The sequence below is a fragment of the Podarcis melisellensis genome (genome assembly GCF_964234715.1).
Source record: "Podarcis melisellensis genome assembly, chromosome: 2".
NCBI lineage: Eukaryota > Metazoa > Chordata > Lepidosauria > Squamata > Lacertidae > Podarcis > Podarcis melisellensis.
The window spans coordinates 55,982,676-55,996,510 of NC_138529.1; the positions used below are offsets into that span (position 1 = coordinate 55,982,676).

At 39.7% G+C, this 13,835-nt stretch overlaps 1 protein-coding gene across 3 annotated transcripts in view; it reads right to left on the reverse strand.

Annotated features, from left to right (window-relative positions):
• Positions 1 to 13,835, reverse strand: part of FSTL4 (follistatin like 4) — a 350,480-nt gene that overhangs the window by 317,807 nt on the left and 18,838 nt on the right. For all 3 annotated transcript variants that reach the window (XM_081893316.1, XM_081893315.1, XM_081893314.1), the window contains exon 3: positions 9,680 to 9,713. In XM_081893316.1, the coding sequence (XP_081749442.1) occupies positions 9,680 to 9,713 (34 nt within the window). The remainder of the gene's footprint in view (positions 1 to 9,679; positions 9,714 to 13,835) is intronic.

Below are 13,835 nucleotides of genomic sequence, written 5' to 3' on the forward strand. Positions count from 1 at the left end.
AGGCAGGATAAAATTGTCAATAGTGTCACGTGCTAAAATAGTACAAGTTACACATTCATACCCTATGTTTTCCTAGTCAAATATTCCTCTTTGGGCACTAAACTTTCACGGCAATGCTGAGGGGGAAATAGAAAACCAAAGAAGAAGTATATAAAATGACAACAGCTGCAGAAAGAGTGAAATGAGTTCTCAGTTGCAGCAACTATCCACATGAGAAGAGTTGCTAAAATGGGCAAAATAAATAATGTGGAAAGCAATTGCTTTCCCTCCTGATAAAGCTGTCCACATTGGGTAATGTGTGTTACCAAACTTGTGGCAAGAATGATTAATGTATTAATTATTATATGGCACAGATTTGTGTTACTACTATTTGTCTTGCTAAATGCTTTAACATTTTGGTTCTTTCGTTTGAGAGGATGGTGCTGCATCCAGTATGAAGTAACTGCCCCTCTGATCCATTAGTTTGACTGAAAGCACAATGATCTGTCAGTTGAAAATGCAAGTTACTATACAATTAGAAGTGCCCCCTGAGAATCAGTCTCTAGGTTACACTGCCTATAGCACACTGGCCCACAACTTAATATACATGGGTCTAGCCAATGTGGTGCCCTCCAGATACAGTGGACTACAACTCCCATCATTCTGAATCATTAACCATGCTGGCTGGGGTTGTTGGGATTTGTAGTCCAAAAGATACGAAGGGCACCACATTGGCTGCCTCTAGCCTATAGGAACAGCACCCTCGTGGTTTTCTCCAGGTTGGTTGCATAGTTTTCTGCCCATTTCCATGCAAGGTCTGACCATCACACTGGAGAATAGGCAGAAAATTCACAGTCCGTGACATTCACTGGTGAGGAAAGGAAAAATTCACAATACAATGGTCCCAACACATGCAGCACTATACTATATGCCCAAGGAAATGTCCCTCTCCAAGGCAAGTAAAATATGGGTCAGTTCTGCAAGGGCAAACAAATGGACACTGTGAAATGTCTGTCAAATTGTATCATTTCAGAGTGCATGTGAGTGAATGCAACACAACGTCCTCTTTCCCCAAACATTTTTTTGCATATTAGGGCTGCAATCCAACATCCATGTTCCTGGAAATAAGCCCCATTGTATTCAATGGGACTTATTTTTGAATGGTCATATATAGGAAATATTGTATGTGGGAGAAGCATTCACAGATTTCATCCCTTACTGGCCATTCTTTGTCTCTGCATTGTCACAAGAAACCACTATAGTTGAATAGAGTGACTCAAAAGGCAGCTGGAACCAAGTGTCAACAGGTGCTGCTTGCCAAAGATTCATTGTAATTACTATGACCACAATCAAATAAACTTAAATGCAACTAGTGTAACAGTTAATTGACCAGTTCAATGCACATTTCTCTCAATAATTTGTACAATGGATCTTGTTGCATGCCAGCCCAATCTCTGAGTGGTGTGAGATTTCAGGGGTTCCAGGTGCTAGAACTCCTTGGATACAAACAGATGTCAAACATTGTGCTCTGGGTGCTGCTTTGCATCTTGGTCACCTAACTCCTAACTCTACCCTAAGCTCTGGCTTTATCGGTTGAGGGAAAGGGGCCCCAACCATTTGCCATCTGACGTCCAGTTCTTCTGATCCATCACCTCACATTGGAAGATTAGTTTGACTTAATTCCAGGGAATTAGAAGTGTCCAGTGTACAACTTAATATACATGGGTCTGGCCCCAGTTTTAACACTCTGAGCCTTGAATAATAATAATAATAATAATAATAATAATAATAATAATAATAATAATTTATTAATTAATTATACCCCCACACCCTGGGCGGCTTCCAACCAAATATTAAAATACAGTAATACATCAAACATTAAAAGCATCCCTAAACAGAGCTGCCTTCAAATGTCTTCTATTAAATTCTAACACTTACTGTTCCAAGAATTTAGAAGTGTCTAGCACCCACAGATTCATGATAATTTCATTGCCATTTGATGTGGAAAAGAACCTGGAGCTCCTATATGATCTATAGACAATTCACTGAAGTGACTTGGCACAAGTTTTAAAGTGGCAATTTCAGCAGAAGTTATGACCCTTTTGGTAAATGAATAATCATTGGTTCCAGAGGGTTGAGGGCTCTTTGGGACTCGATTAAGGTTACCAGACGTCCTCGTTTCCCAGGGACAGTCCCCGGATTTGCAAAACAGTCCCCATACAAAATCCATTGAAGTTTCAAAGTGTCCCCAGGTTCATTGAAAAAAATATGGTAACCTTAGACTAGATGGGAAGTTCCACAGAGGACTAGAAGAAAGAGGAGATTCTTGCGAAAAACATCTCTTCTCCTTGGGTGCTTATGAAAGCTTCTGCTAGATCCCATTAGTGGAGGGACTCAGAGGGACAAAACCCTATAAATATTTGTTTTCCTGAAGCTGAAATAACATTGAAGCAAATAAATAAAGAATATGCAAAGTTCTTATTCATTCCAATTAAAAAGAATACAGCCTTGCTACCGCTTATCTGCAGTACTAGATGAAATGTACATTATTTAAATGTTTGAACTGAAATAAGTTAAATCACAGCATTGTAAAACAAATGCATACTTGCACCTGAGCATTTCTGGATTTAATGCATGTTTTAAAAAAGAGGGTTTTAAAGCTATCTACTACAACAACCTGAGGCACAGTTCTGTCTTATTCATCTGCTGATAACCCTCAAGATACATGTCATTTGTTAAAGTTAGACAGATGAGCGGAGAGGGAAAACTTGGTTCGATCATTTCTTGGCTGGCTGGCTTAAAAAACCCCATCATTTGACACCAATTTCTTGAATGGATGGCTGCAAGCAAAATATAAACAAATGAATAATTATGGCTGGAGTCTCCAAGCCAGATTGAATAGCTTCATCAACAAACAGGGGAGAGGAGGTAGAAAGCTATTGTAATTTGCCCCGGCCGAGAATCCAGGTCTCTTAAGCTTAGTACAATTACTCACTCAGGCATGTGTATGGTTCTTTAAAAAAATATTATTAAGAAGAGTCTCATCCTTCATGGATATCAGAAGCAAAGAAGGGCAATTCGAGCCCTTCTGCAGATTTCCTAGAACCTTGCAAGAATGGGCCTTAACAGTGTGGAACAAGTCATAAATGGTATAATAATCAATTAACCGGTTGAATGGCACATGACAGGACAAAGTTGCCTGAGTTTCATATGTGAATTGTGCCTTAAGAATCAGCTCTAAAACATATGCTTTATGCAGCTCTATGTACAGGAAAATGGAAACATTCACATTTAGTGGGAGTTCTAGAGGTGTTTAGCTCTCCTAAAATACCATACTCTTCAACAGTTCCCAAAGGAAAACAGAAACACTGGTTTTTAAGCAGAGGTTGGATGGCCATCTGTCATGGCTGCTTTAGTTGAGATGCCTGCATTTCAGGGGGCTGGACTTGATGACCCCAGATTCTCTTCCAGTTCAACAGTTCTATGATTCTATGGATGGAGACAGGTGGGTGTAGACTCCTTTCACTTTTGTGTAGCTGCAGTGCAGCCTACTGTACAAGGTTAAGGGTCACATCCACAGCATTGTCCATGTCTGCTTCTGGCCATCCCAGCATTTGCCTCTAGCCCAGGGATAGGCAACCTACGGCATGGGGGCCAGATAGGGCCCAATCGCCTTCTCAATCTGGCCCATGGACGGTCCGGGAATCAGTGTGTTTGAGTAGAATGTGTGCTTTTATTTAAAATGCATCTCTGGGTTATTTGTGGGGCATAGGAATTTGTTCATTTTTTTCTTTTTCAAAATATAGTCCGGCCCACCACATGGTGGACCAGCCCACGGCTGAAAAAGGTTGCTGACCCCTGCTCTGGCCCCATCTATGGCCCTTAGAAGGATACCAGTGAGGTAATGCAGCCCTAGAGATGAAATACTATGGAGTCTGGGAACCCAGCAACATATGGTGGGGGAACAAACCCAGTCTCAGACACAGATTCTCACAGAAAGTGAGAATTAGATGCATGCGCAAGCAGCTGCCTCACTGCTTTTGTTATCTGCTACATAAGCACACACACACTATATTGTGTGTAGATGCCCCTTGGGGTCCCTTCCAGCATTACAATTGTATGATTTCACAAATATTTCATGTAGAACATATTAATCCACTTTTGCAGACCTGGAACAGTAATAAGTTACTAGCACAAGATTGATGTTTCATTTTAAGATAGCATCATAGAGCTTTTTTTCTATATAGGAATTAGGATAAAATGATAGAAGGTTAGGAATTGCAGCCTCCTCCCCCAAAGGAGCAGAAACGTACAGTAATGAGCATCTTAAGCAAGCTCTTCATGTGGCAATTAATGGAATACATATTCATCCGTAATCTTTGTGTTGTGTGTGAACAGGAAGAAATAAAGGGCAGGAATTCCGTAAAGCAAACCTTGGAATAATTTTTTAAAAAATATTTTATTGATTTTGTTAAGAAGTGCAAATATAGCAAAAAGTAAGAAAATTAAGACTCAAAGATGTAAACCATAAAACATCACAGCCTAGAAGGACAAAAGTACAAAAATACAGTAGAATAATAAGGTATACAAAGTTCCCCTTTACAAGTAACAAAGATATATTGAAAAAAAAAGTATTCTTCACCCATGAGTTTCATCATTATTTAGAACAAAGGTTCTTTGAAATTTCTTAGATGAGCCAGATGAGCATATACTGGTGACACTGAGCAATTGTGTGCCTTAATAATACACAATAAAATCATGCCATATAGCAAAAAAATAAAAAAGGAAAAGAAAATGATCATTCATGTTCTGCCCTTTAGTTAGTTTTAGTTTATGTAATATCTTTCAAGGAGGAAGATAGAAGGAATTTTTGAAGAATGAAACTCACTTTTCAGTAAACATTATGGGGTAGAATCCAATCGATACTCGTGCACTTGCTCCAGCCAGATATCTACCAATGAAAGAGAAAGTGTCTCTCTTCCCAATTTCCTTTCCCTGCCTTCTGAATATCTGTTCTGAAAGGTGGGGAGGCACACTTCAAAAGAGACTTTTCGGGAACACTGGGAGCTGCAGCAGGAATTGGGGGGGGGGGAATACCCTCCTCTCCTCCTTCATGGGCATCTCCCACTAGACCAAAAGTCTTTGCTCTTTGGTATAAAGGGGCACCCATTTTGTACAACTGTATAGAAGGTTGTTGACCATGGGGAAGAGCATTGCTGAAAGATCACAGTGCACCATGTGACTTGCTATGTGGAAATATAGCTTTAATTCAGCATCCAGCTTATTGTGGAGGGGCACTGCTTTCAGAAGCTCTGTGTTGAAGTAACCATTGTGAATTGGGGACCAGTGGAGGCTGCTCAGTTTGAATGAATGGGGCATTGCCCCTCCTAGTTCAGGCTGTCCTCAGCTACCCACCACCTACCTGCTTTCTTACTTACAACCATCCCAGGGGATGGGGCTGCCTATCTGCTTCCTGTTCCTTAGCCTTAGAGTGTAGAACTCAGCAGTGGGGAGGAGAACAGGGATAGCAATAGATTTAATTGGCTTTACTTGTCATTGGCTCTGGCTCCACTTATCCCTTGGCTCCTTGCCTTCCTCCATACTAGTCCTAATGGACGCCATCTGCCACTGCTGAGGACCACTTCTTTGCCTCTTACAACAACTTTGAGACCCAAGTCCAGAGCTTCAATCAAAACTTTGCTATGTGCATTAGACATATCCAGATGAACACACTCTGTTCCAAAAGATCACCAACCTGGCTATCCTGTTTTCTTACACATTTTGTCATCTTGCTGTTACATAACATTTAATAATCACTTGATTTATCTATGTAACTTATTTCTAAGTGCAGTACATTATAATTAGGACTTTTTTGTTATGGGAGAATATCAGGGCAGACGGGCAAGTGCTTCAGTATCTTCTGATATGAAGAGAAGAATAAAAAATCCCACACCGGTTTAGCTAATCCCCTCCGATATTTTCTGTGACCAGCCATATATTTATCAGGCTGAGTAACATTCTGCTGTTGACTTCCTTGCCACTGCTTGTAAATCTCCAAACACACTTTGATTACAGATAGGCAGAGTTCAGGCTGGCACTGAAGAATCTCTTCACATCCGACTGTTTGTGCTGCTGTCTACAATTCAAGGGAGCTTGCTTTGACAGATGGTATTGGAAAAAGTGTTTGATGAAAGCAAACACAATGTCACAAAATATGACTACAACTGCAAAGGCTGAGGTGGGAAGGGAGAGAAGGAGCAATCCTTCTCTGTTCCTTCCACAGCTATTTATTCCATTCAAATTCAATGTAAAAATGACAGTATTATAACTTCTCACACAACCCCACTATCCCTTCATCTCTCTGGAAGGTGTAGATAACTAGGGGGGAAAAATAATAATTGGCATAGGAGCATAGGAAACTGCCTTATTCTGAGTCAGACAACTGGTTCATCTAGCTCAGGAGATGCTGAGGATTGAATCAAAGGACTGAACCTCATTCACATGCAAAGGAGATGATCTACCACTGAGCTAAAGCCCTTCCCAAAATATGTTTGGAGGGAGGAGTTAGAACAAAAAAATACTCAATAGTTAGCACCTTGAGCAACCTCTGTATCCAGTTCCCAATGAGTCACAGTTCTTGTTTCTTCAAAAATGTATATATACCACCTTTGCCAAAAAGGTCTCAGGGCAGTTTATAACAATGAATAAGAGAAGGGATGCAGGGCCACTCCATCTGTACAGCTGACAAGCAACTGTTGGTGCCTCCTGTTCTTGATTTTTTTCTATCCTAGTTGGTCTTTAGAACCACTTAAACCAGAGTTTGTCTATTTCCTCTTCTCTCCCAGTCCATTCCCCTGTTGGGTCTTGTCTTTGTAGATTGTAAACCTGGGGTCAGGGACTGCCTTTTCTGTGTTATGAAAGCCACTCTGGGAGCCCTTTTTTTGGCACAAAGATCCAAAGGGAAATTGAGGCAAGTAATGCTAACAGCCTGTTTGATAGCTTGCTTATTCATGCCATCTTAGTGAGGATATAGTCCTCACTAAATCAGCTTGGGACTATTGGTTTATTCAGAATTGGCCATGTACTGGTATGCAGTCAATGATAGTGGGCAATAGCAGCAAGGGATGGCACTACACCAAAGAGCTGCAAGATGGCAGACATTAACACATCCCACATATTAGCTGAGGGATTGCCTTCTAAAGGGGGAGAGGGGGGAAGTAAGGCTTAGACTTAGACTTGCTGGCATCTCACAATATTGCCATGCCCCAGTCACAGCTGCAGAGTGGCTATACTTCCAAGTTTATGGGCTGCAATACTCATTCAAGTCCTGCATTGCCTGTTGAGGAGATTCAAAATGAAAGCAAGATTCAGAAAAATGGGTGTCATTTCAGTCTTTCAAGGAAAGACATCTCATAGTTCTTAGGTACCCATTTATTGGATCATTTGTAGCAAAGCATCATAAGACTCAGAGTTCTTGGAGTTCAATAAAGGCCTATTCAATTATAGTCACAGCTGCTTGCCTCCCCCCCCCCCTTGTTTGTTTGAAACTCTTGCAAGTATGGACAAGAGCAGGTGCCCATGTGGTACCCTTCGGTCACAAGAAAATTTGTATGCTGATGTTTTACAGTCTCATCTAAAACACAGTGCAGACAAAACAGGAAATTATAGCCATCTATTTATTGGAGAACTGTTTCCCACTTCACATTTCTACAGAGATATATTAGGCATTCCAGAAACATCTGTTAAACAAAACTGAAAAGTTAACAGTAAATAGAGTGGAGCTCTTTGATAGCCATTTTTCAGCCAGCTGTCCATTGTCTGTGTTAATAAAGAACAGCTTGAGACAGCTTCCAATTAATAAGAAAACATGGAAATCTGAAGGTATTTGTTCACCCCTTATATATTGCTGTCCCAGTTTTGCACATTATGTTATCTGTGCCAACTAGGGAAAGGGGGTGGGGATTCATTTCAGATTGCATTGTAATGCGAAGCCACCTAATTCACACTCCCCAAAGCATGATGTGAACTGAAACACAGCTATGATTTGGAACTTGAGTATCTCCAAATTTTGTAAACCTTACACTACCTCACTTCTCCAAAACACATATATTAGAGGAACGTGTGCATGGAAATCTGTACATCAGTTAAAGCGGTGTGCAAAAATGCATTGTATTGAAATAAATGGCTTACAAAAATGTGTAAATTAGAGAAAATATATACAAAAATGTGTATTTGGGGAGAAATGTGCACTGATTTTTATGTACATTTTATTTAAAATGCAAACTGATGCAGAAATAGGCAAACTGAATTTAAGATTTGAAAAATGAAAAAAATATATCAGAAATTCAATAATTTAATAATTTAAATAATTTAATAATAAACCAATAATTGAGCAATTCACACACTCCTAATGTCAAACACCCTGGAATCCATTATTGTTTCCAGTTTCCCCTCTCTCAACATTCCCCCCCCCCTCCCATGACCACATAATCTCAGCCCACTGGCTGCAACCTTGTGCTCGCAGGGCAGGAATGCATTTGGCTGCTGCTGTTAGTCAGCGCTTCATGACTCTTTCCATGTCCTTAGACAGCCATCAATCACAATGCAATCACACAACTGTCTGAGACGTTTTGCCGATAACCTTTTGGTTTTAACTTGAGAGGCAGTTGACAAGAGCTGAATTAAAACAGCTGCTTACTACACTTGTTGTGCTTGCTCCCCCTCTCTCCACTGAAAGGTGAAGTGAAGCGAAGTGAATGGTTGTTCAAGGCAACTGGGTACAGATGGACACGGGCGATGATTACAACACACAGCGGACTCAAACATTTTAGCCTCTGCATTTTATCAAGTTATACGCACTGACCAGAGATGGATTGCTGTAGAGCAACAATGAAGGCCATCAATCCATACAACTGCAACACGCTTTGCTTCCAGTACTAATCCATCTAGAAAACTAGCCTCATCTATAACCAAGTAACCTCCAAATGAACGTTTACAAACAGCCCTTCCCAAACATAAAGCAAACAGTTTTTCCGCAACACCAGCCTACTGCAATTCTGTGAAACCCCCATCAATTAAAACTATGAAACCATGGGGTGGTTTGGTGTTTCCCTGTACTTTGATTCCTTTGTACATAACCACATTGTACAACAAGCATATTACCACAATTTTTCAAGTTAAAACAGAGTAGCATTTTTTCTTAGCTGTTTGTGCTCATTGTTATTTGCTACACATGCTATAGTTTGATAAAGTGAATTAATATACCAGTGTATCAGAACAGGATGCTATGTAGAAATATTCACCAAACGGACACTATTTATGTCTACGGGTTTTGAACTATCAATCTCCTTTATAGGCAGCTTCTTTTTGTTCCCTTTTGTGAAATGAATTTTCACAGAACATCAAATAGAGTTTATCATATAAAGTTCCAAGACATTTATGGCTGTGAAGTTGAATCTAAACAGTTGTTTGTTACAATTAAGAGACAGTGAAAAGTTTCATACACTGAAATCAGTTCTCAATATTGAGCATATTATGTTGATAAGATTTTGCTCCAGAGCAACATTTGGGGATGATATTTTTTTAAAAAAAATGCTTTGTAACCAGTAAGCATGTAAAATGTTTAAAAAGATGCCTATTTTAAATCTGAATGATTACATTTTCCAGAAAAAAATTTAAAAATAAAAATTTAATTGCTTACCCTTTCTTCTTGTGCCTTCAAAGCTTCTGGATTCCTGCAAAGAAAAATATATTTATTTTTCACTCTGTTTACATTTACTTTTCAGAAGATCACATTTACATTAAATCAGATGGTTAATATTAATTTAATGATTCCATTAAAAATAAAAATGTTTTCATTCACAAAAGTGACATATACAAAGATATTGAGAGCTAGAGAAAGTAACAGCCTCATTATAATCATGTTTATCTTAAGATATGCTCCATTTTTTAAAAAGAACTTGCTTCCAATTAAACATTTTTCAGACAGTCGCCTACAAGGGGAAATATAGGCCTACCTCTTATGTCACAGAACACCACAGTGAATGGTTTGTGTCTGATCTGGGCTGCTTTGTTCTTCGCCTCTGATCATGGTTTATTTTGCTCCAAACCACAATAGGTAGTCCAGAATTTTCATTGGTTTACAGACTGTGGTTTGTTTCAGTGAGTGAAACAAACGACTGAGCCTGGTTTGAGGCACAGTGCTAAGCCAGGGATTATGTTATGTTTCTTCTCTATACTTGTGGGGAGGAACAACATAGCCCACATCAGCCTGGGACAGCTCAGTTGGTAACATAAGTGCCAACTCCCTGGGGCACTGGGTGCCTAAGCACCCACAAAATTCTCCATGAAGGGACTTGGCACCCACATATTTCAATACCAGGGCCATGCACGCTGCATGGCACCATGGCCCCAGAAACCCAAGGTTGGTAAAGCATGAGACTCATGGGTTTGAGTTCTACATTGAGCAAAGTATCCTGCACTGAAGGGGGTTAGACTAAATGGCCCACATGGTCCCTTCCAACTCTGCAATTCTATGATTCTATGTTCACAGTAAACCATAAACTATTATTTACCGCGGCACGCAAACAAGATCATGAAGATATGCAGGTGGAAATAAAATTCTACTGAAATCAGTGGGTCTCATTTCTGGTAAACATGATTATATCATAGTACAGTAGCAGAGTGAAGCTAAGGAAACGCCATCAAGAGCTGACAGTGCTTGGCCATTTTCCTGCAGTTAATTCTTCTCAATGTCCTTGCATATGTTGAAGTAGATACTTAAGTATCCGGCTACAATGGATGTTACAGTAGCCTCACAGACCTCATCTCCCATTCAGTTTCCGTTTCAATTGTAGAAGAAATTGAAAATGGGAATGAGCACAATGATCATATACTTACATACTTACACTCTAACTCAAGTTGTCTTATTATTGACACCAACACTGACAAATTTTGTGTACAAGTACAGGCAGGAACATGCTCTCAAAAAGGAATTTACAGTCAATAGAGACATTTCTAGATAGAAACACCAACACCTTATTAGCAAGATCAGTGTCAAGCTTCAAAGTGATTTATGAACCCTTAGCAAAATGTGAATTCCTACATTTGAAAGGCAGTTGGTGAACCACTCCAAAATATATATTTACCAACACAACAGAACTCATCTGAATATATTTTAAACAATAAATTATTGCTATACGTCTAACTTCTACAATATTTGTAGACTTTGTATTTACTATTAATCCAACATATAGGTTTATCCAGCGCAGAGCTGCCGTAACAGGAAGGCACACCTGTTGAATTCCTGCCCATCACATAGCTGTTCAAAGCTCAAAGTCTTTGTCAAGGAAACACAGTGGATAGCAGTGTGCTAGGAGAGGCCACAATCTCGATGTGGGCCTGTGTAAGCTCACTGTAGCCATTGACTCTGAGCCAAGTTCCTAGATTTTTGCCTGATACAAGAAGCTTGCTTTACTCTCCCATATAGTCACCATGTATTGCTCAGAATGGCACAGACTAAGGGGGAATTAAACATAAAGTCCAGCTGAGGTCCAGTGCAGAGGGCCTTCTGGCGGTTCCCTTACTGAGAGAAGCCAAGTTACAGGGAACCAGGCAGAGGGCCTTCTCGGTTGCGGCCCCTGCCCTGTGGAACGCCCTCCCACCAGATGTCAAACAGAAAAATAACTACCAAACTTTTAGAAAACATCTGAAGGCAGCCCTGTTTTGGGAAGCTTTTAACGTTTAATAAGTTATTGTATTTTAGTGTTTTGTTGGAAGCCACCCAGAGTGACTGGGGAAACCCAGCCAGATGGGCGGGGTATAAATAATAAAAAATTGTTGTTGTTGTTGTTGTTGTTTATTTATTATGTACCCCAAATTTATGTAAAACGTCAAATGGACAGAGCAACACATGCAAAATTTATGTTTGTACAGTAGGCTGCTTTCTACACAAATAAGCACATATCCCTCTAAATTCTCCATTCACAAGCAAGGGACATTATCCAAGCTTGAAGATACATTCCAGCCAAGCAAAAACATGTGGTGCAAAGCAATGAGGGGTGTGGCCTAGGAAGAGTTCAAAGGACCAGAAATATATTTAGTAAACATAAATTACAGTAAGTCATAATAAAGACAGAGAGAACTAGAGGACCCTGTTTGGCCCCCAGGTCTGAGATTCTCTACCACAACTTTAAGAGCTGTAGTCAAAACAAAAAAAATTCCTTCCAGTAGCACCTTAAAGACCAACTAAGTTAGTTCTTGGTATGAGCTTTCGTGTGCATGCACACTTCTTCACACGAAAGCTCATACCAAGAACTAACTTAGTTGGTCTTTAAGGTGCTACTGGAAGGAATTTTTTTTTGTTTTGACTATGGCAGACCAACACGGCTACCTATCTTTAAGAGCTGTAGTGTCTGCACATTGTGTTTCTCACTCTCACAATCATTTCAAAACAAAAAAAAAATCCTTCCAGTAGCACCTTAAAGACCAACTAAGTCAGTTCTTGGTATGAGCTTTCATGTGCATGCACACTTCTTCAGATACGAAGATCTGAAGAAGTACACAGATATAAAAATAAGGCAGTGCTTTTCCCCCCTAAAAAAATGTTTAGGGGTACTCTCATTTTGACTCAAGAAAATCACCATTTTATAGTTCAAATTGGGGAAAAGAAATATAGTAAATGGACTAAAGTACAAAGATTCACCATATGTTTAGGGGTGTGCGTACCCCTGCGTACCCCCAGAATAAAAGCACTGCAAAAAGGTAATTTTAATATTCAAGTGTTTCTTAATGTGGGGAGGGGAGTGTTCCCACTTATCTTAAATCCTTCACATTTCTCCTAAATATATTTGATTACATCCAAATCCAGGGCCAAATGGTTTGAAATAAATGATAGTGAAATATCTTGCCTCAGGAAGAGTAATATTGCACCAAAGTTTTGAAATGGAGGATTATAAATGGGGTTTATTTCCTAGGCATCATTTTAAGACAGCACATAATGAGAGCTAAAAATCTAATTCTGCAATGGCACATGTTTTGATGTGTCGTCTTGGTTTCAGGACGTTAATTCGCTTTGCCAAACCACTTCATGAACAAGATTCTGCAAATCCTTTTGAATGCCGTTTAGCACGCACCACATTTTCTCTTCAGACCTCACTTTCGGAATCTATTATTCCCCACCCCCATGAATGCAATATAAATGAATTTAAAATACATAATTATTGTTTATGCCAAAGTCACTGTCTCCTGCTCTTTTGAGGAGCATTGTTTGCAAGATATTCACTGCTGTGCAAACTGCACTCCCAAAAGGAGGTTGCGGTAGCATTATCAGGTATGAATTGCCATCATTTTAAAAATGCTTTTTTATATGACAATGCTATCTTATGAAGCTAGTGCATAGCCTTATTGCACCTGAACTGAAGCACCTGGGTGAACCTTGATACAATTTGACAACATCTCAGCACAAATAGCTTTTCTACTGTTATGAAAGACTGCCTCCAGCTGTCAAACTGAAATAAACAATGACCACTTTGTGTTACCAGCTCTTGATTAATGCTGAAGTATGGTTCCTGCTGATAAGGAAAGTATTATTAAAACACAGTGTCAGATTTGGGGGGGACGGGGAGAAGAGGGTTCCCACCCATCCATTCCCCCCACCCCCTTGACAGTATGGATTATTATACTGTCACATATTATTTAGCAGGAATATTTATAACACAAACACTCATTCACCTAATGGATTAAAACAACAAAAACACTCCCACCATGTTTCAAAGCATTTCCTGCATGTTCTTTCTGGAATCCTTACAACAGCTCTGTAAAGTAGGCCAGGACTAAGAGAAGGGTATAAGTAAGAG